Genomic DNA, 24,376 nt, shown 5'->3' with positions numbered 1-24,376 from the left:
CTGACCCTGCGCTCTGACCCCAAGGGGTATGCGAAAACTAACAAATTCCTAATACGAGAAATTGTAGAAGGCGAAATAAATAACAAAAAATAAACAGGCAAATAGATACTCTGATAACTACAGTCATCTCCTCGACACCTCTCAGCAAGCTCTGTCCACCTCCACCCGACTCTGGCTCACCTGCTGGGTATTCCCAAAGTCCTATAAATAGTCCTTGACCCGGAAGTGCTTCTGCTCTTCCGTCCATGTGACTTGCCAGCTCTTCCGGGTCAGACGGAGAATTCAAGTTCTTTAATCAGCCATAAGGGAATTCAAAAAAGATGAGCCGAACACCACGGGCCTAACCCAGCAGAACCACGACAGCGTCAAGGTAGCCCATTTATGGACTGGTGGCCCTGCCCCCTACGGTTTACGATTAAGGTTACAAAGATAACAAATTGTACAAAATCTTAAGCTTAATTCTCATTTAGAAAATATTTATGGACAATTATATTTTATTATATTGTGATGGATGGCCGGAGGTTCAGTCCGACCGGGACGTCCCAGAACGGGAAAAATGGAGAAGAGCAACCTTTTCGGGACACTGCCTACCCCGGGACGCTAGGTGGCAGCTCCCCTGGATGACAATGGTTCCCCGGATTCCCTCAGGGCATCCTGGGACGTGGAGTCCGTTTCTTCAGCCCTGTTGGGTGCTGTGGGTGCCGCCAGGGGGAGCTCACAAAGAACCCAGGGACTCCTACTGTTACTACGACCCGGAAGTATTTCGGAGGCACGAGGACGGAAGCCTGCAGTACTTCTGGGCTACTTGAGGACTGAGGATGTGGCATTGACCTGAAAGAGAAGAAGAAGAAGTACTTCCGGGTCATGGACTATAAAAAGGACTATGGGAAACTCAGCAAGGAGAGCCGGAGTTGGGAGGATGGGTGACGAAGCTGCTGGGAGTGGAGGATTGTTATTGTGATTATTGATTATTGTTTATTATATAAGTTTTGCAGAATTGTGGAGTGTGTGGTGCTTTGTGCACTGGATTGGAAGAAAAATATTAAAGAATTCTTGGTGCTTTTAAACGTGTGTCCTGGACGTCTGTCTGGTGGGTTTAGCATGGCAACAGCACCTCTATCGTCCACAATATATATATATACTGTATATTGTAAACACTAGGGCTCTCTGCTGCCCCGTTAACCCCAACAGTCAGACACTCTGGGCACCGAGTAAAAGTCCCAAGAAGTATTTGAATTCTTTTCCTTCCTAGCGACAGTGCCTTAATGATAATCATACAAATCAACACAATAATCAACACAATTCGCTCTCTCCAGTTCTCCTCCACACCTCCCAGCAAACGTAGCGTTGTCCACCTCCTCCCAGCTCCGGCTCACTAGCTGGGTTCACAGCAGTCCTTCATATAGTCCATGACCGGGTCAGGTGGAAAACTGGGAGATCCACTCCCAGCAGTGCCCTCTGGTGGCACTCCACAAGTCCCATGTAACCCTGCAGGTGTCGAAACTGGGACTAGTCCAGAGGGACACTGTCACCTCTTGTATGGATGAATAAACTGTGCTTGTTTTTCAACTTCTCCCAAATCATCGACTAGTCTTTCTCCCCGAGTGAGATAAGGAGAAACAACTCTCCCAGCCAGACAAGAAATTAAACCTCCATCCCAGTCAGGATGCCCGCCCATCCTATGTAGCACTCACACCCTGATCAAATAACACCCTTTGCCACAGAATGACAAAGCCAAAACAGGATGTTAGGGGATTTTTACCCAATGCATATAAAAATAAAAAGCTGAAATCTCTGATTGACACAAGCAATTCAGACCCATTGCTATGACACTTAGAGTTCAGCTCGGGGTATCCCACTCTATTGATCATCACTGAGATGTGGGGTGTCCACTTGTGGTCAATTCAGTGGACTGAACCTGATTTGGATGGTCCCTGATATCAGCAAAAATGGAGCCGTGAGGATGAAGGATCTGCCTGCAGAGTTTAGTGGCAGTGCTGAAGGGTCCCAAGTGCATGGTGGCCACCGTAATTCTTCAATGGGAAAAACGCAAACCTCCCTAGAGCTGGCCACCCAGACAGACAGACAGACAGACAGACAGACAGACAGACAGACAGACAGACAGACAGACAGACAGACAGACAGACAGACAGATAGATAGATAGATAGATAGATAGATAGATATGAAAGGCACTATATGATAGATAGATAGATAGATAGATAGATAGATAGATAGATAGATAGATAGATAGATAGATAGATAGATAGATAGATAGATAGATAGATAGATAGATAGATAGATAGATAGATAGATAGATAGATGAAGGATAAGTGGTGTGTAAATAATGTATTGTGTATTAATTCAGTGATGAACTGCACTTTGTATTCTAATTATAATTTGATTATTAATAGAATATGTATGAGCAGAAATCTATAGAGTTGTGATAAATGAGTGGAATTGTGGGAAAGGAAGGAATGAATGAAGGGGCAAGGGTTGGGTGGGTATTTATGAAATGAAGAAGGGATGGACTGTTGGCATTTAGAAGTTCAAAATGTGATTTTATTATGTTTTTTTTCCCGTGGTTAGATTTTGTGTTTTTAATGAATTTCATACTGAATTTAATAAAGTTGTTTTAAAAAATAAAAAAAAATCTATCTATCTATTATATAGTGCCTTTCATATATCTATCTATATATCTATTATATAGTGCCTTTCATCTATCCATCTATTATATAGTGCCTTTCATCTATCTATCTATCTATCTATCTATCTATCTATCTATCTATCTATCTATCTATCTATCTATTATATAGTGCCTTTCATATATCTATCTATATATCTTTTATATAGTGCCTTATCTATCTATCTATCTATCTATCTATCTATCTATCTATCTATCTATCTATCTATCTATCTATCTATCTATCTATCTATCTATCTTTTATATAGTGCCTTTCATCTATCTATCTATCTATCTATCTATCTATCTATCTATCTATCTATCTATCTATCTATCTATCTATCTATCTATTATATAGTGCCTTTCATATATCTATCTATATATCTTTTATATAGTGCCTTATCTATCTATCTATCTATCTATCTATCTATCTATCTATCTATCTATCTATCTATCTATCTATCTATCTATCTATCTATCTATCTATCTATCTATCTATCTATCTATCTATCTATCTATCATTTCTAGTTTCTGACGTCCCGCACCACAGGATGAATGCCACGCTTCTCCTGTCTAAGTTTCTAAGTTGGCTGTGAAGGAAAGTGAAAGGCACGATGAAACAGAAGGTGACCTTAGTGAGGAGCCCACGGTGCTTGTGTGCGCCGCTGGCAGAGGGATAAGGACAGGCAGAGCGTGTCGACGGGCTCATCAGCACCGGGCATTTCACAAGCGTCAAGCCGGCTGTCTGCTCCAATTAGCCGTGACCCACTGGTGTGGAAAGCAATTAATTGGAAACGTACTTTTTTTTCTTTTCTTTTTTTCATTTATAGACGGGGTTCTGTCAAACAATTGGCAGGTCCACTAGACAACACAAAGGCAGTCACACGAGCCATAGCTGTCAGGAATGCCCAACGGTGCCAATTAATCATTCAGGACACCCACCCCAAAGCACAAACGTCCATGTGTGGCCATTGTAAAAAAAATGTCAGAGCCCAGATTTATTGGGCAATTCATTTTCTTGCGTATAAAGTACAGTGCAGGTCTCATTATCAAGTGCTAATCAGTATCCAGTTCCATAATTGGTGGAGCCTGCTGACCTCAACAGTCCTCAGGTATCATCCTTACCTTACATAACCACCTCACCTCAAACCTCCCGTCTTCCTCTCCTGACAGAAATTCCATATGTGAGTATAAAAGCGTCTGGAAAGAGAAGCCAACAGGAAGTGTGAAGTGGGCACAAAGACAACGGCCCTGTATGTCCAGAGTGCCATCTTAACATGTGGGCACAATGGGCACTGGCCGGGGGGTCCCAGGAGCATAGGGGCCTATGGTGTTTCTGATGCCCATGTAGGTTTGTGTTCTGCTATCAAAACAGGGGCCTCAGCGCACTGCCCTGCCCGGTGGCCTATGATGCTGTTAAGATGGCCCTGTATGTCCTATGGTTAGGGATGTGTGGACCCTCTATAAGTGCAGTGTGTACCCCCTAAGGATATGCTGAGCTTAATTCCCAGCTGATTCTTGACTTCTTAAAATATGAATCCTCCATCTGTGAAGCTGACTTGTACACGTTCTCCGTCGTGTGGCAGTTAATGTTGCCCCTTGTATGTTTCATCTTGGGTACAAAGTTAATGTTTCACTTTGCACTGTGTGTCCCCTTACCATAAACACTCACTAAGCAAATTCTTAGGACCACCATACTAACACTGGGCAGGGCCTCCTTTTACGCCCAAAGCAGCCTCGGTTCTTCATGGCATGGATTCCACAAGAAGTTGCCAACATTCATTTGGTCCATGCCAACATGGTTGCATCACTCAGTTTTTTTGCAGATTTCTCAGCTGCACCTCCACACCCCAAAGGCGTCCTATTAAGAAGATCAGAAATTTAACAAACAGCTGGAGACCCCTCAGAAACTTGGATATAGCAATAGGATTGGTCCTATAAATTGTAGGGTGTGCCAGTCTGGAATGGGTCTTTGTGCTGCTCAGGTTGATATTTGACTTTTGTGTGTTAACTTTACACTGTCCACACTGCCCTCTTTATGGCAAGTGGTGCAACTCTTTATGTTGTTCATTCTGATTGCACTGAACTAGCATATAGCGCCTTACAGCGGTGTTTATTTGTGTATTCATGAGTTTCAAAATGCTTTGTAGTAGATACCACTGGTATGTGAGTCTGCTATCGCACTCTTAATTCTCATTATTCAGACTGTATTTTACCTTTCTGTGTTAAACCCTTACCAGTGGAGCTGATCTAGCCTCTTACTTTGCTCTGCCATATCCCTTGTGTTGTGAGGGAGGAATTTCTTTTTTTTTATAGAATTTATTAAAAGCAAGTAATATTCCATACAAACAAGTCAAACTTAATAAAACTAAATTCAATTCATCACCCCCCCCCCTCCCCACACCATGAGAAAAACAGGAAGACCAACAGCCAGAGTAAAACCTGAACAGTAAAAAAGAGGGAGGGGAATCCTTTACCCTCCAATATAAATGTCATTAAGGTTAGATATTATTAAGATTAGGTCCTGCCAGGTTTTAAAAAAGTTTTGTACAGATCCTGTATGTGAGAAAATTAAATTTTTTCTAATTTCCAATAGTATATAACATCAGTTACCCACTGACTTAAAAGATGTGAGTTAGGATTCTACTAGTTGATGAAAATAAGTCTACGTGCTAATAGTGAAGTAAAGGACATTACAGTTTGTTTGTCCTTCTCCTCTGTGAGCCCACCAAACACAGCTGTTAGTGGATTAGGAGGGATTGGGACACCAAGGCTGTCTGAAAAGCATTCAAAGATTTTTGTCCAGAATGATGAGAATTTGGTGCAGGCTCAGAACATTTGGCCCAGTGAGGCTGGAGCTCGATTGCAATGTTCGCAGGTTGGATCTTACCCTCGGAACATTTTGGACAATTTTAAAGGAGACAGATCTATTCTGAAGCGACGTTTGCACTGATTTGTATCTCACACCCTCACACACCTTTATCGTAAGAGCATCCCTCATCTACAATGGAGCGTTCGATCAGAAGAAAATATGAAGCTGGTTTTAAATTAAACGTCATTGAAGTAGTGAAAGAAATTGGTAACTGCGCTGCTGCAACAAAATTCGATGCGTATGAGAAACTGATGAGAGATTGGAGGAGGCAAGAAGATGTAAAAAAAACATTTTTGAACTGGCGTATAAGTCGGGGTCTGATTTTATGATCGATTTTCCGGGTTTCAAGACCCAGCTTATACATGAGTATATACGGTAGCACATTTTCATACAAATGATGGAGCTCAATGTGCTTTACAAGATGAAGAAAGAGAAAAAAGACAAAATATAAAAAATAAAATTAGGCAATACTAATTAACATAGGGGCGGCATGGTGGCGCAGTGGGTAGCGCTGCTGCCTCACAGTTAGGAGACCTGGGTTCTCTTCCCGGGTCCTTCCTGCGTGGAGTTTGCATGTTCTCCCCGTGTCTGCGTGGGTTTCCTCCCACAGTCCAAAGATATGCAGGTTAGGTGCATTGGCGGTCCTAAATTGTCCCTAGTGTGTGCTTGGTGTGTGTGTGTGGACTGGCGCCCTGCCTGGGGTTTGTTTCCTGCCTTGTGCCCTGCATTGGCTGGGATTGGCTCCAGCAGACCCCCATGACCCTGTAGTTAGGATTTATTATTATTATATAGCGGGTTGGATAATGGATGGATGGATGGATAATTAACATAGAATAAAAGTAAGGTCCGATGGCCAGGGAGGGATAGAAGAAAACAAAGATGGCTGGAGAAAAAAAATAAAATCTGCAGGGATCCCGATGCCATGAGACCACCCAGCCCCCTCTAGGCATTCTACCTAACATCAATGACCTCAATCAGTCCTCATTGTATTCAGGGTTCACGTGGAAGAACCTGATGATGATGTCGGTCATATGGACTTCTGGCCTTCAGTCCATCAATGTAGGGACATCATGGTGCTTTGATCAGGTGGTGGTGGCGCAGATCACAACAACACAGAAAACCAGAAAAAGAACAGCAGAGAAAGTAGGGGTGAGTAGGGATACCGGAGCCACCATGAATACTAATAATGATACATTAATGAGATGTGCTCAATAAAAGATTTTAAGTTGAATAATTGAATGCTTTGCACATTCAAAGTGCTTTAAGATACATGCCTGTCTATGTGAGTCTGACGTAGCTCCTTACATTCTTAATTCTCATTATACAGACAATAGTTTACCTTTTTATGTTAATCCCTTACCAGTGTAGTTGATCTAGCACCTCGCTTTATTTACAGAGATAATTAAAGGACTGGCATAGCACCTTTAGACAATTCACTCGTTTACATAAAAAGTAGTATACAGCACCATAATTTGTACTCTACTTGAGGATTACAAAGTATTTTAAGGTACATGCCTGTCTATGTGAGTCAGCTATAGCTCTTTGCACTCTTAATTCTCATTATACATACTGTATTTTACCTTGCTCTGTTAAACCCTTACCGGTGGAGCTGATCTAGCACTTCACTTTGCTATTTATGGAGTTAAGTAGAGAACAGGCATAGCACTTTATACAATTCATACTTGTTTGCATGAAAAGTACCATACAGCACCATACTTTGTACTGTTTGTAAGAATTACAAAGTATTTTAAGGTACATGCCAGTCTATGTGAGTCAGATATAGCTCTTTACACTCTTGATTGTCATTATACAGACTTTATTTTACCTTTCTGTGTTAATCCCATACCCACAGTGCTGATCTTCCAGCTTGCTTTATTTATGGGGATAATTAAAGAGCTGGCAATTCACTCTTATTTACATAAAAATTATACAACACCAAGGTTTATACTGCACATGAGGATTACAAAGTGCTTTAAGGTACACGCCTGTCTCTGTGATTCTGTGATAGCTCCTTACACTCTTAATTCTCATTAAACAGACTGTATTTTACCTTTCTGTGTTAAACCCTTACCATTGGAGCAGATCTACCACCTTACTTTGCTATTTACAGAGTGAATTAAAAAACTGGCATAGCACTTTATACAATTCATACTCGTTTGTATAAAAAGTACCATACAGCACCATAATTTGTAGTCTATATGAGGATTACAAAGTATTTTAAGTTATATGCCTGTGTATTTGACTCTGGTGTAGCTCTTTGCACTCTTATTCTCAGTTTGCACCTTTCTGTGTTAATCCCTTACGTGTGAAGCTCTAGCACCTTAGTTTATTCGCTGTGTTATTCAAGAGAAGTGGTATAGCGCTTTAGATGACTCGCTGTTTGTGTATGAAACTCGCATATGGCGCCAGGATTTGTACTTTATATGAGGATCACAGAGTACTTCATAGTGTGTGCCTTGTGTGTGCCAGTCTGTAACGGGTTCTTGAGCTTTACAGGTTGATATTTAAGCTTTCTGTATTAACTGATTGGACACCTTATACTATTTATTGTCCATACTGTACTCTTTATGGGAATTCATGCTGCTCATTATTATTGCATTGAACTAGCATATAGCGCTTTACAGTGTTACTTATTTGTATACACATGAGCTTCAGAGTGCTGTGTAGCTTTACCATTTGTGTGTGAGTTTGATAGAGTGCTTAGCTCTATCAATTCTCATTATGCAAAGATGATATTTTACCTTTCTGTGTTAAACTATTATCTGAAATGCTAATACACTTTACATTATTCACTGTATTGTTTAAGGGATCTGCAACTGCACTTTACACAATTCATTCATTCATTTATTCATGACTCTTATGAATAAATATGAATAGCAGGACTTCATGCAACACTGTGAAACCAAACAAAGAAACAAGGTAAAGGGCTGGAGACCCAGAAAGAGAAGACCTCATCTCATTTTCTTGTTAACCAATAAACATGTATGAGCACACAGCTTGAGGCCACTACTGCCCAGCTCGTGATCTAGTTTGTCTTGAGTCAGAGTGTCTCATATCTCCTTCTTGGTTCCACAGGCTGCACTGGTGAACCTGGGTGGGATACGTATAAATTAGGGTTTAGTGCGGGCAGTGTAACATAGTGGTTAAGACTTTGGGCTTCAGACCCCACTACTGACACCATACGACCATGAGAAATTCACTTGGCCTGCCAATGCTATGGAAAAGCAAAAGAAATAAAAAATAAAAGAGATAAAAAGATGAGCTGAGTAGCTATGATGGAGGGTCAGGGACTTCCAGAAAAGAAAGACACTTAAGACTTCTCATTACTGACAAAACCCTCGGCTGCATTCAGCTTTATTTTGATCCCCATGAATGCAACAGAATGGTCAAATAGATAGATAGATAGATAGATAGATAGATAGATAGATAGATAGATAGATAGATAGATAGATAGATAGATAGATAGATAGATAGATAGATAGATAGATAGATAGATAGATAGATAGATAGATAGATAGATAGATAGATAGATAGATAGGAAGGACTATATGATAGATAGATAGATAGATAGATAGATAGATAGATAGATAGATAGATAGATAGATAGATAGATAGATAGATAGATAGATAGATAGATAGATAGATAGATAGATAGATAGGAAGGACTATATGATAGATAGATAGATAGATAGATAGATAGATAGATAGATAGATAGATAGATAGATAGATAGATAGATAGATAGATAGATAGATAGATAGATAGATAGATAGATATGAAAGGCACTATATGATAGATAGATAGATAGATAGATAGATAGATAGATAGATAGATAGATAGATAGATAGATAGATAGATAGATAGATAGATAGATAGATAGATAGATAGATAGATAGATAGATAGATAGATAGATAGATAGATAGATAAGCACTATATAATAGATAGATAGATGTGAAAGGCACTATATTGACCATCTGATGCCTATTTGAATTCACACAGAGCCTGAAGTTTGTATCGAGTGGTCTGTAATTCTCCAAATGCTCTTCTCTTTCCTTACAGATATGGTGATATGGTGCCGAAGACAATTGCTGGAAAGATCTTCGGGTCAATTTGCTCCCTGAGTGGCGTGCTGGTGATCGCTCTGCCCGTCCCTGTCATCGTGTCCAACTTTAGCCGAATTTATCACCAGAACCAGCGGGCGGATAAGCGCCGAGCTCAGAAAGTGCAGGTGAGACATGTCCTTGTTATAATGTGCCTGTATGAGCAGATAACGTGGCACTTTGCCCACCCTGACAAGAGCCTGTGCCAGCCCATGCGTACGCCTGAGAGGTTTGAACGAGGGCAGCACTAACAGGGCTCAAACGCCCATCAGCGGCCCCCGTCACGTTACAGCAGGAGCGGAGGGGCTCGAGATTATCAGGCCTCCTCTTCTGGAGCCTGAATAGCAGCTCTAGAGCAACTCGAGTGGAAGAATCAATAAGAGGAAGAGGAGGCAAAGCCTGAAAGAGACAAATGCGTCATTGAAGTCTAAAGGAGCTGGCGAGCGTGGGGACTTCGAAGCGGCAGCCGAGAAGCTGAAGATCATTAGTCTGCAATTAACGTTTTTATCACTCTACAACTCGAGTCGTGACAGAGGGTGCGCTACGGTGCCACTGAGATCACCCAGCTGGAGAAAGGACACAAACACAAGCATCGCATCTGTCAGAAACTCCGCTCTGCACAACAAGCAGCTCTCATACAATCGGCGGAGAGTCGAGTGAAAGGAGAGGCAAAGAAAAAAAGCAAGAAAGGCGCTGACAGCTGTAGGGTTGGGCAGATGGAGGGAAGAAAGAAAGATTTGGATCCGTCAGTCACCGGCCAACATGCGGTGGACTCACACGAGCTCACCGTCTGCACACTTTAGTGTTTTGCGCATTTTATTTGAAATGGTTAAATTTGCCATTTTTTGCCCATCAATTTACACTCGATAGCCCATAATGACAAAATGAAAAACTTGTTTTCAGAAAGGTTTGCAAATTTAATCGCAAACTGAAATCTCTTCCTTCCTTGACGTTGTCGTGGATGACCGGGGGCACCTGCCCGGCTGGGACGCCTCTTCCTCAGAGCATTACCTCCCCCAGAACGCTAGATGGCAGCACACCCTGGGTGGCAGCGGTGCCTTGAACTCCCGCAGGGCTTCATGGGAGATGGAGTTGGATATAGCCCTGTTGGGGGAGCCGCCAAGGGGCATCACAGCTGTTCCTGAGCCTGTATGGGCCATTCTTCCACCACACCCGGGGGTGACGTATCTTCTGGGCGCCAGAACAGGAAGTGATGTCTTCCAGATTGAATCAGCCAGGTTTTCCCGTGTTTGGTCTGTAGAGACAACTGAAGTGGGTTTAGTGCACCTCGCCTCCCCCTGGCCTGGCATGGCATTACCCTCACTTGGTCCATACAGCTTCCTCCTACTGTGTGCCAACATATTTAGAACCTTTGCTGTGTGCTCAGGTGCATCCCACTTGCTTAAATTCTCCTTGAGATATTTCTAGAAGCAGATTGGAGTCCATCTTTGGCAACCTGAATGGATCGGGCATCATTTAGAAAGGCACACATGGACCTCTGTACAACTCACACACATTTAATTGGTGCCCACCATCCTAGCCAGTGCTGTCTACCCCTGCTTGTGTTTGTCCGGTATGAAGAAGTTCAACACTGTAGTCCTAATATGTCTTTACAACATGCTAATTGGACCCCCTGTACCCCCTAATGATTGTGATACAGTGACACAAACATTGAGAAAGGGTGTGAGGACTTGAAAAAGCGCAGGAAACTTCACTGGTCTATCCAAAAAAGGCTCCACCCAAGTCAGCCAGCCTTCAACTGCTACCTGCAGGCTGCGGCCTACACTGGCCTAAAAATGGGAAGCTGATATTACAAGTTAAAAGTACACAAAAATGCCTTTTGAAAGAGAGGAACCGTTGAAACCTCTGGCTTGATGAGACAAGTCCAAAATAATAGTAAAGATACTGTATTTATTATTAGCTGCGGGTGGTCTTCAGGACAAAAAACAACCTGAAGACCCCCTAGCAGCTTTAAAATATTTGTGAACTTGCAGAGTTGTCAGCTGACTCTTGAGAATAACCCTCAGGGCAGAGGACGTGAACCCAAACTGTGCTTGCTGCCCCACCGGCTTTCGTAAGAAGACCCTGGCGGTGCCATCTCATAGCCGTCCTATTAATCTTTGTCTCGAGAAAATCCCTCCAGGCAGACGATGTTTTTGGTGAAAACTTCAAGCCTTGCCCACCGTTGCGGAGGTGTTTCACTTGCACGTTGTTCAGTCCAGGCGTTCAATTGTGTCTCGTCATTTGTGTCATTAACACGACGTCGGGGTAGTGCGGCGGCGTTTGCTGCACACTCGTCTTTCGGAATAAGAAGTGAGGTGCGTGCAAGTGCTGGAAAAATGTAAAAGTGCACTCATGTGCCATCTAGTGGCTGTGGATGAGCATGAGCAGAGCGGACTGCTCCATACACACACACACAGGTCTTTCGTTTATAGATGTGTAATATTCATGAAAAGAAAACACAAAAATAGCATGAAATCAAAAAGGTGGCAAAGTGGATGTTCCTAAAAAGGCAATCCAAAGGAACCAAATCCCAGTATGCAATACGGTAAGTCAGAATCCCATAACATGTCTTCTTCTTTCAGCTGCTCCTGTTAGGGTTTGATACAGCAGATCATCTTCTTCCATATCTTTCTGTCCTCATCATCTTGTTCTGTTACACCCATCACCTGCATGTCCTCTCTCACCACATCCATAAACCTTCTCTTAATAAAAATAATAATTCATTACATTTATAAAGCGCTTTTCTTAGTACTCAAAGCGCTATCCACACAGGGAGGAACCGGGAAGCGAACCCACAATCATCCACAGTCTCCTTACTGCAAAGCAGCAGCACTACCTAGGCCTTCCTCTGTTCCTCTTACCTGGCAGCTCTATCCTTAGCATCCTTCTCCCAATATACCCAGCATCTCTCCTCTGCACATGTCCAAACCAATGCAATCTCACCTCTCTGACTTTGTCTCCCAACTTGAGCTGACCCTCTAATGTCCTCATTTCTAATCCTGTCCATCCTCATCACACCCAATGCAAATCTTAGCATCTTTAACACTGCCATCTCCAGCTCTGTCTCCTGTGCCACCATCTCCAACCCATATAACACAGCTGGTCTCACTACTGTCCTGTAGACCTTCCCTGTCACTCTTGCTGATATCCGTCTGTCACAAATCACTCCTGACACTCTTCTCCACACACTCCACCCTGCCTGCACTCTCTTCTTCACTTCTCTTCCACAATCCCCATTACTCTGTACTGTTGATCCCAAGTATTTAAACTCATCCACCTTCGCCAACTCGACTCCCTCATCCTCACCATTCCACTGACCTCCCTCTCATTCACACACATGTATTCTGTCTTGGTGGTCCTACTGACCTTCATTCCTCTCCTCTCTAGAGCAGATCTCCACCTCTCCAGGGTCTCCTCAACCTTCTCCCTACTATCACTACAGATCACAATGTCATCAGCAAACATCATAGCCCACGGGGACTCCTGTCTAATCTCATCTGTCAACCTGTCCATCACCATTGCAAATAAGAAAGGGCTCAGAGCCAATCTCTGATGTAATCCCACCTCCGTCACTCCCACCGCAGACCTCACCACAGTCACACTTCCCTCGTACATATCCTGTACAACTCTTATGTACTTCTCTGCCACTCCAGACTTCCTCATTCAATACCACAGCTCTTCTCAGTCACCCTGTCATATGCTTTCTCCAGGTCCACAGAGGCGCAATGCAACTCCTTCTGACCTTCTCTAAACTTCTCCATCAACACCCTCAGAGCAAACATCCCATCTGTGCTGCTCTTTCTTGTCATGACACCATCTCAAGTTATCGTGTTCACAAACACACAGACAGACAGACAGACATAATTCTAAAAATGGTGTTTTTGGACTCAGGGAGGTCTAAAACATCAAGATTAATCAAATTTCGAAATTGAATTTTTGGACGATTGCAATACTTTCCCTACGAGAAGCTAAATTGGGCTCAGGGAGGTCTAAAACATCGAGAGCCGTCAAAATCTCGAGGTGGAATTTTTGGACGATTCTGATACTTTCCCTATACTTTGTATAGGAGAAAGTGAAACGGAAAAAAAAGACAACAACAAAGACGGTGAAGATAAAGTCCACTGCAGAGTTCCTCCATGTCATTGAATAACAATGATGCACACACACACACATATATATATATACTGCTCAAGAGGGCAGCACGGTGGCGCAGTGGGTAGCGCTGCTGCCTCGCAGTAAGTAGACCTGAGGTTCGCTTCCCGGGTCCTCCCTGCGTGGAGTTTGCATGTTCTCCCCGTGTCTGCGTGGGTTTCATCCCACAGTCCAAAGACATGCAGGTTAGGTACATTGGCGATACGAAAATGTCCCTGGTGTGTGGGTGTGTGTGTGCCCTGCCCAGAGTTTGTTTCCTGCCTTGTGCCCTGTGTTGGCTGGGATTGGCTCCAGCAGACCCCCGTGACCCTGTAGTTAGGATGTAGTGGGTTGGATAATGGATGGATGGATGCTGCTCAAGAAAATGAAAGGAGCACTTCTGAATGAGAGCGTAGCATCAAGTCAGTGACACTCATGGGCTGTTGATCTGGTCAGTTAAGTAGCAGAGGGGCTTATTAATCAATTTAATGAAATGAACAACAGGGGCAACAATGAGACGACCCCCAAAACAGGAATGAATGGTTTCACAGGTGGAGGAAGGCCACTGACATTTTTCTCTCCTCATCTGTTTTGTCACTCGTTTTGCATTTGGCTACAGTCAGTGTCACTACTGGTAGCATGAGGCCATACCTGGACCCTACAGAGTTTGGTGGCACAGGCAGTCCAACTTCTCCAGGATGGTAGGCGCATCAATACATGGCATTGCCAGAAGGTTTGCTGTGTCTCCCAGCACAGTCTCAAGGGCATGGAGGAGATTCCAGGAGACAGGCAGTTACTCGAGGAGAGCTGGACAGGGCCCCTCGTAGAAGGTCCTTAACCCATCAGCAGGACCCACCGGTATCTGCTCCTTTGGGCAAAGAGGAACAGGATGAGCACTGGCAGAGCCCACAAAATGACCTCCAGCATGCAGGCAGGCCACTGGTGTGAATGTATCTGAGCAAACAATCAGAAACAGACTTCATGAGGGGGGCCTGAGGGCCTGATGTCCTCTAGTGGGCACCGTGGAGCTCGATTGGCATTTGCAGGTTCACCCTGAGCACATGTGACAGACGTTTAAGGGTCTGGAGAACGTTATGCTGCCTGTAACATTGTTCAGCATGACCGGTTTGGTGGGGGGTCAGTGATGGTATATCTGGGGAGGCATATCCATGGAGGGACGCACAAACCTCTACAGGCTAGACAACGGCACCTTGACTGCCATTAGGTATCAGGATGAAATCTTTGGCCCCATTGTCAGACCCTATGCTGGTGCAGTGGCTTCTGGGATCCTCCTGGTGCATGACAAGTGACGAGAGGATGAAGGAATTGATCCCATTAACTGCCCCCAAGCCCCCACCACGCTCACTCGCCTGACCTCAATCCAATAGAACACCTCTGGTGGGACATTATGTTTGGGTCCGTCCGACGCCTGCCCAGGAGCTCCATGTGAATGAATGCACTTGTCCCAACGGTTTTTCCCCAGTGATGGAAACATTTTTCGAATTGCTGAAGAGGACCAAGTCCTGTAGCGATTTTTCTTTGACTTCCTCCGCGGTACAAAATCGCTTTCCTTTCAGTTCTTTTTTCATATGCAGGAGCAAGAAAAAGTCGCACGGAGCAAAGATCAGGCGAGTAGGGAAGGTGGCAAGAACTCCAAGACACACTCAAGTCAATTCAGAAATCTCTTCAATAGTCGGACGACGAATGGCGTACAAACAACACAGAGCAACGCCACTTGGCAGACTGGCATAGTGTACTGTAAGTTTGCCAAACCAAGCAGCGAAATTCACAACTAAATCGAGATTGAGCACCAGGTACAGATTTTGGTTATTTTTGGGTAACCCCTCGTATATATTGTGGTCATCCGAGGTACAAATGGGTCAGTTTTGTGGTCCCAACCCGACCCTCCACGTTCACGCTTTGTCTTTATTAACGAAACAGACACACGATGGCGTAAAAATGAAAACAAACAGTTGCTACGTAAGCTGAGTGGCTGCCAGTAATCTTCGCTCAAGTGGTCTCTCTTTCAGGTGATGCCTCCTTCTGCTTGAAGGTAGCCACTATCATTCCAGTTCCCAAGGAGGATTAAATCGATATAAAAACGTAATAACTATGCGCCAGTTGCTTGGTGGTTATGAAAATATTGAAATGCCTCCTGCTCTCCTACCTAAAGTCCATCACCGATCCACTCCTTGATCCACTTCAGTTCACATATTGGGCAAATCCATCCATCCATCCATAATCCAACCCGCTATATCCTAATACAAGGTCACAGGGGTCTGCTGGAGCCAATCCCAGCCAACACAGGGCACAAGGCAGGAAACAAACCCCGGGCAGGGCGCCAGCCCACCGCAGAGCACACACACAACCACACACACCAAGCACACACTAGGGACAATTTAGAATCGCCAGTGCACCCAACCTGCATGTCTTTGGACTGTGGGAGGAAACCCACGCAGATGTAACCGACAGCAATCTGCCTTTCCCTGCGTTGTGTAAATGATTGGCACGTAGGCACGTTGGGTTAAAACACAAGCTTTAATTTTCCTCTTCCAGAAAATCCTTACAGCGTCCACCGCGCTTCTCGCGTTTTTATTTATGCATCCATCCATCCATCCATTTTCCAACCCGCTGAATCCAAACACAGGGTCACGGGGGTCTGCTGGAGCCAATCCCAGCCAACACAGGGCACAAGGCAGGAAACAATCCTGGGCAGGGTGCCAACCCACCATTTTTATTTATACAAACGCATTACATATAAAACTATTTTCAAAAAAATTGCTCCATTTTTCCAAAGAGAACTATTTACAATACACATAGCTTTATACAAAAAAAAATCCTAATTTTATAATTATATATTCGTAACAAATGAAAATAAAAGAAAATATATATATAGCATACCTTTTCAAAACAAAAGGAAAGAAATAGACAGAGCGTCACATTAACGTCTTCTCCCCTCTGCCTATTGAATAATAAATTAAATCGATTATAAATTATTAACACACAAAATAAATGAAATAAAAAATCGGGAAAGAAACTGAAACCACAACCTACTCGTACAGCGTCCACCGCGCTTCTGGCATTGGAGCCAAAAACGTGGTGCATGCAGGTTGTGAGGTGTGACGCTAATTAACGCTCGTACTACAACAGATTATATTGTTGGTATACTATTAACTATTTACAGGGATCAACTCTTCTGGGGAAGTTCATAACAAAAATAAAAAAAATAAAATTATAAATAACATTTTACACTTTGCTACACCATGGGGAGAACATGCAAACTCCATGCAGGGAGGACCCGGGAAGCGAACCTCAGGTATCCTAACTGCGAGGCAGCAGCGCTACCCACTGTGCCACCGTGCCACCCCTATTGGGCAAATCGTTCAGTTAATTTATGCCTCCACTTTATTCTTCAGCACCTGGACTTGCCTAACACCCCCATGTTGAGGGTCTTGTTTGTGGATTTCTGCTCAGCCTTCAATACTGTTGTTCCGGAGTTGCTTCAGAGTAAATGAATCCAGTTAGGTGAACCCAATGGCGTCTGTCAGTGGATTATGAGTTTCCATGACAGGTAGGAAGTAGGATGTGAAACTCAGCCCCCAACTGTTGGATCCAGTGTCAGGTAGCATAGCCCAAACCCCCAGAACCCCCCCCCCCACACACCAAGGCTGTGCTCTTTCCCCCTTCCCGTATTCACTTTATACAAATGACCGTAGCTCCATGGACCGATCTGTACAAATCCTAAAGTTTGCGGATAATACGACTGTGGGGGGGGTCTCATTTACAATGATGACGTGTGTTCGCTCCATGCTCTCATCTTACTTTTGGGAGCCCTCGAACCCGACACCGTCAGTAATGTCACCGATGAGGTAGGCAGTGAGGCACAACAATAAAGCAAGGTGATGGTGCAAAAAATATTCAATTCCACCCGGGGGGGTAAACGTTAAAATTATACAACGTTATTGTCTGTCTGTATACCTGCATTGTTATCACTCTTTAATTTAATTTTCTTTATCAGTATGCTGCTGCTGGAGTATGTGAATTAATAAAGTATCTATCTATCTATCTATCTATCTATCTATCTATCTATCTATCTATCTATCTATCTATCTATCTATCTATCTATCTATCTATCTATCTATCTATCTATCATATAGTGCCTTTCATCTATCTATCTATCTATCTATCTATCTATCTATCTATCTATCTATCTATCTATCTATCTATCATATAGTGCCTTTCATCTATCTATCTATCTATCTATCTATCTATCTATCTATCTATCTATCTATCTATCTATCTATCTATCTATCTATCTATCTATCATATAGTGCCTTTTCTATCTATCTATCTATCTATCTATCTATCTATCTATCTATCTATCTATCTATCTATCTATCATATAGTGCCTTTCATCTATCTATCTATCTATCTATCTATCTATCTATCTATCTATCTATCTATCTATCTATCTATCTATCTATCTATCATATAGTGCCTTTCATCTATCTATCTATCTATCTATCTATCTATCTATCTATCTATCTATCTATCTATCTATCTATCTATCTATCTATCTATCTATCTATCTATCTAAAAAAGTGCCAAGTGTTTTTATTAAAACAGCAAACAAAAACAATCAAAGTGTTCAAATAAATAGCGCAGTGCATCACAAAATCTTTAAATAAATAATCCATTAAAACAGAGGTGGATCCGTGGAGGTTAAAATCCATTCGAAAAAAATCTTTATAAAAACAATGAGGTTAAAACAATGGCTGGAAGCTGTCCCTTTAAACAAATCAGCCCGGTGCCTTTCTTTTACTGGTGACTCCCCTGCTTCTCCTGTCCAGGCTATGCACCAGGGGAGCCACCCTACCTGCAGCTGACCTTCTCTCTGCCTTCTCCTGCTGGTCCATTCGCCTCACTGATCCCTGTCTCCGATGGGCTTCACCAACAACCTGCTCACGCTGGGGGGGTTGATTTTCCAAGTCCCGACTCCCGCTGCCTTCTCTGGCCTTATGCGGCGAGCCATCCTCTTCCACTACCGACTGCCCTAGGTGTCTGCCAAACACCCCGCTAGGGCTCACTGCTCAGCTGCCCCCAATCAGCGTGAGCCTGCGCTTTTGCTCTCGCTCTCCTCCACCGGCTTTCCTCTACCGGGTAGAGTCTACCCTGTGTAATGGGCCTGGCCAGGACGCCCCTGCTGTATATGGTCCGGGGGAGCAACCAGGGGCTCCTCACTACCTCCCCCGGGACGCTTGGTGGCAGCCTCCCTGGGTGACGATGGTGCCTCAGTTTCCCGCAGGGCTCCATGGGAGATGGAGTTCTCCACAACCCAGTGGGGATCTGGGGTGGCCGCCAGGGGGGCTGCATGGATCCCGGAGCCAACATGGACACCTCCTACAGCCCCGCCCGGAAGTGCAATTAGCAACAGGTGATCAAGCACCTGGAGCACTTCCAGGTGGGCTATAAAAGGGGTCAGCTTCCACCACTCAGGAGCCAGAATCGGTAGGAAGAGGACGAGGTTGCCTGGGAGGAGTGGTGGTGCCAGAGGAAGGATTGTTTGTGCTCTGTTTAAAGTGCTTTGGGACTGTGTTGGGCCTGTGGGACACGGGGAAGATGTGCCCCATGGCTGAAGAGAAAATAAAAAAGTCTTTGATTTTAGCATGTGCCTCTGCGTCAGTCTGCGCCGGGTCGGGCGCCATATAGCGCCTTAACAAACCTGCTTCCTGACACCTTCTTCTCCTGCAACATACATTTCTTTCTTTTCTTTTCTTCCCCTGTTAGCTCCTCGCGCTTCTATTTATCATGGGGACGTGGATCAGATGTGGCAATTAGCAGCTCCCGGGAACAATTACGGATGCGGATGACTCCTCACCTGTGCACTTAAGCGAGGATCGCCCGCATCACTCATCACCCGGGAACTGCTCCCACCACCCATACCACGCCACCCTCGCTAAGCCACGAAGGCGGCGATTATTTATTTAAAAAGCGGCCTTTTTGACGTGAGCTGTGGACACACTACACCACAGTCTTTCAGTCAAAGAGAGGTGGGCCGTCGTGTAGAATGGAGTTCTTGTAACAACTTGGAGCGCAAGGCTATTAATTAAGACAGTGGAAATGAGGATTGATTTCCGTCGGCAGGTCAGTAATCGACCACCTTTGCAAATTAACGTCCAGACTGCGTCTGTGAGTTCAGTCGTTTAAATTCTCGGGGACAACTTTCACTCAGTGCCAGTGCTAGGTCATTTTGTACCCTAGGCCAAGCTTATTCGTGTGCCAACCGACTGTTCAGTAGCTAAGCTAACCCGTGTGGCTTGGTTCTGCCCAAACCTGAGGTGAATGCCTACTTCGTCTTAACGGTAGCACCGGTCCTGCTTTCACTAATACATTAAAATGGGAACAAGCACATCACCCCCAAAGAAGTCAGGCAGAGATTGTTCTTCCTTTGCAAGCTTAAGAAGCTTGGCATATCAAGGTGGATATTGTTAAATGCTTACTCGGCCATCGTTGAGAGTATTGTGGCCTCCTCCATCGCCATTTGGCTTCCTTCTGCCTCCTCTCTCTATCTAAGACTCGGTTGTAACGGGTGATTTGTTCATCTGAGAAAATCATCGGCCGTTGTCTCCCAACATTAAAAGATCTGTGCATCATCGCCAGAGCGATAAAGAGAGCATGAAAGATGGCAGCTGACTCCAGGGGCCGTCTGTTTGTTAAATTGACTCCACAGAGGAGGTCATGAGGTCGCTGTGAAGGGGTGTGTGGTGCTCCCCATATATCTGCACAACGACGAAAGTCCAAGTCTTTAGAGTCCTGGGGCTTCCTATATGGTTGCGAGACATGGACAACATCCAGTGACCGGAGATGAAGACTGGACTGGACTTGTTCCTCTGTCTCTCCAAAAAATCCTTGCATACCGCTGGTTTGACTTTGTGTTGCTCCCGGGGTCCCGATAGCGCCCAATAACCTGCATTGTGAGGGAGCATCAGTTACGTCATTACGGCCATGTGGCACGATTCCCCTCACAGGATCCATACATATATATATAGGGGTGACAGGGACCCCCTAATCCTCACACACAACCACTCTGATTCCAAAGGATGTTTGATTTTAAAGAAAATACATCTCAACTGGCTTCTTCACGATACACAACTCCTCTGCTCATCTCATCCCTGACAAGTTTTGTCCTCCTCCTCCTCCTCACATCTCCAACTCCTTGGGCAACATGGGGCGCTCTATTTTAAACTGACAGTTGAGGTGCCAAACCATTGTCTCCAGGAAGCACCAGGCAGAGCCATCCTGGAACAGGGGATTCACCTTCCTGGTGGCACCCAAAAATAACCCAACAAGGCCACCCTACGAATCCACAATTCCCAGCAACCTACAGGTGGCCAAATAGGAGCTCCCCTAAAGGAATGCTGCCACCCATTATATTGGAGAACAACACTGGCATAGGAAGTGGTCTGCCACTGTCAACCCAACTGGGAAAGGGAATGTTAACCATTCTGGTTGGCCTCCCAGTTTGGAAAGGATTTCCATTCACATTGCTGCACCATCTGCCAAAGTGCCCTTCCATGCCATCTTACTAGATGGGCCATCCCTCTCTGTTCCTGTCTTTCTGTTTTTCTGCCCCCCACCAAGCCAGGTAAGATACCAGGCTCCATTCCAGCTCAGATCCATCCATGATGATATATATTCACACACTATATTTCATATGAATTATTGTAATGTTTCCTGATTGTACTGCTCAAAAGGTCCACCCAACTAGCAATCCTCTTGTTTAGTTTGTTATTTTATAGTTTCATGGCAGTGACAGTCCCTTCCCTGTTCCTCATCTGTGCGGACTCCTTCTTTCAGGAAAGACAATTTCAACATCCATTTAGTAGCTGACCCCTTCAGCTACCTTTGCTTTGCAAATAACAAAAAAAAGAGAAAAAGAGAATGACTGACAGATTTATTCCCAAGACTCGATTTCAAGATTAGACTCCGAGCAAAATGTGTTAGTGGACGCCTTTAGAAAAATGAGAAGGAACAGTTAACTGACTTGGTGTGTATCTTCAAGGCAGGTCACCTCGTCATCTTGTGGCCCTTGGGGAGGTCATTGTGACCAAAAGTGATGGGGGGGGGGGGCACAGTTTGTGGGGTTTTCAGCCATGGGGGACAATGCAGGGCAGTGGGAAACGGTTCAACGCCAGTGAAAATCCTCCAGTGCGTGTGTGCCAACGCAGCTCCTCAAGTCTTTGTTCTGATCGTACTTGGCAGTCTTTTCCCTCATGAAATGTGTCAAATGGTGTTATTTCCTCAACCAGACTCATTCATCAGTGTCACGAGAAGTTGAGGGGACATTTAATCAACAAACCAGTAATCAAAAGAGATTTGACCCTAAAGGCCGTGGCCTCAAGCAGCAGCACGAAAATGATATTGGCGTAACGAGTTCTGCGAAATTGAATTCTTGCCTCCGTTTTGCTTCCTGCGTCTCTGTAGGTGTTTTTATTGAAGAACAAAACTCTTGAGAAAGCCGAGATGAAATAAAAAAAGAGAGAGATTTGGAGGTTGCGGGGTCTGCTGAGAGCGGCTAGGGGGTCTGGCAGGCAAAGGTGGTACTGTGATGTGGGGAGGCACGGGATAATTTGAAGAAGTGGAAATTGGCGTACTGTGGGAACGAAGTGCATTAGAGGGAGACGCGGCATGCGGCCGTGCAAATGCTGCCTTATTAAATGTAACCGCCTTGTTGTTTTTTTATATGTTGTGTACATATTATTTCTGATATAATTGATAATTTTGTTTAATTTTTTTTGCTTTCTGTACTGTTTGTTACTTTTGTTGTATGTTTAGTGCACTTTATATTGAATCAGGGGGAGGCAGGGCCTCCTGGCTTTGCAGCTCTAATCCCCCACCATAACATGGGTGGGCCGTGTTTGCAAATCAGCTTTCCTTTTGTTCTGCTGGGTTAAGCTGAGGCATTCATTTCACCTTTGTTTTTTTTTTGTGATTTAAATTATCAAATTAGGGCGGCACGGTGGCGCGGTGGTAGTGCTGCTGCCTCGCAGTTAGGAGACCTGGGTTCGCTTTCCGGGTCCTCCCTGCATGGAGTTTGCATGTTCTCCCCATATCTGCGTGGGTTTCCTCCGGGCGCTCCGGTTTCCTCCCACAGTCCAAAGACATGCTGGTTAGGTGGATTGGCGATTCTAAATTGGCCCTAGTGTGTGCTTGGCGTGTGGGTGTGTTTGTGTGTGTTCTGCAGTGGGTTGGCACCCTGCCCGGGATTGATTCCTGCCTTGTGCCCTGTGTTGGCTGGGATTGGCTCCAGCAGACCCCCGTGACCTTGTGTTCGGATTCAGCGGGTTGGAAAATGGATGGAAATTATCAAATTAAGCAATAAACATAATGGCACCAACAGGTTTCTCAATAAAATCAACAGTCAGAAGAAAACAATTTCTAAAGACAGGGATAACAGTAGAAAGACAACCCCACAATGCACAACATTTGTCCCATTTCAAAAGTGTGGTAAATAATCAATCAAGCCCTGACACACATAGAGGTTTGGGACAGCCTCCCGTAAACTTGAGAATTGGCTACAAAATTCAAATAAAGGTTGACAAAATGGCCTTTACAGAGAAGAGTCTGAAAATACAACTGCCCAGGTTAGTAAACATGGCGGATAGATAGTGGAACGGCAGGAAGAGGAAGGATCTTGGGACCGGACCCGGAAATGAGGTCATCGGCTGTGACTTCTTAGGAAGGCAAAACCTGAAATGGTGTCTTCTAGGGCGGAGCCAGAAGTGACGTCTTCTGGGGCGGGGCCGGAAGTTACGTCTTCTGGGGCGGAGACAGAAGTGGTGTCTTCTGGGGCGGGGCAGGAAGTTACGTCTTCTGGGGCGGAGCCAGGTGAAATTTCCCACATTTGGTCTGCAAGGAGATAAGAGAAAGGATTAGTGCACTCTGCCACCCCCTGGTCTGATCGGGAATTACCTTCTTTTGAGCCCTTTAGCTGCCTCCCATGCACACATGTGTGACAAAGGTAAGAAGAAAGCAAGCCAAAGGGAGGGAAATGCAGCTCCTATGCCAGACCCCCAACAACTCAGGAGTTAAGAAAACGGGGAAATGGAAAGTGACAGCAATCACTGGCCATCCGGCTCTGTAGAATTTCCACTCGAGTACCCCATTTTGTAATATATGAAGTCCTGGGTGTGATGCTAAACTGTGAGGTGTTGATGGGAACGGACTGGAGTGGAAAATAAGATTTATTCTTCTGCTGTTCGGTAGGAAGAGGAAGAAAGGTATTAGTACTTTGCTTCATCCCCCCGTCTCTTGATATTTCAAGACCACTTGTACCCTTTGGCTGCTCCCTAAGCACACATGTGTGACATGACCCCAAGCCCAGACCCAGCTAGACCTACTCCTCCTCCTCCAGAAAGCTTTGTCCACCTCCTCCTGACTCTGGTCCCCCGGTGTATTGGCGGGTAGCTCCTTTTATAGGGCACCCGGAAGTGCTCCAGGGGCTCCATGACCTTCTTCCAGAAGGACTTCTGGGTGTAGCAGAACAGAACTCAACAGTACCTACCTGCAGCACATGGGTGACTCCCATG

At 44.5% G+C, this 24,376-nt stretch overlaps 1 protein-coding gene across 3 annotated transcripts in view; it reads left to right on the top strand.

The window, feature by feature from the left end:
* The window catches only part of kcnd3 (potassium voltage-gated channel, Shal-related subfamily, member 3), a 505,116-nt gene that overhangs the window by 435,297 nt on the left and 45,443 nt on the right, over positions 1-24,376 (top strand). For all 3 annotated transcript variants that reach the window (XM_051924424.1, XM_028796407.2, XM_051924422.1), the window contains one exon: positions 9,613-9,781. In XM_051924424.1, coding sequence (XP_051780384.1) covers positions 9,613-9,781 — 169 coding nt within the window. The remainder of the gene's footprint in view (positions 1-9,612; positions 9,782-24,376) is intronic.

The sequence above is a fragment of the Erpetoichthys calabaricus genome, chromosome 3 (assembly GCF_900747795.2).
Source record: "Erpetoichthys calabaricus chromosome 3, fErpCal1.3, whole genome shotgun sequence".
In the NCBI taxonomy this organism is placed as follows: domain Eukaryota; kingdom Metazoa; phylum Chordata; class Cladistia; order Polypteriformes; family Polypteridae; genus Erpetoichthys; species Erpetoichthys calabaricus.
Note: the sequence above shows the minus strand (reverse complement) of the source record. Positions and strands in the feature narration are given on the sequence as shown.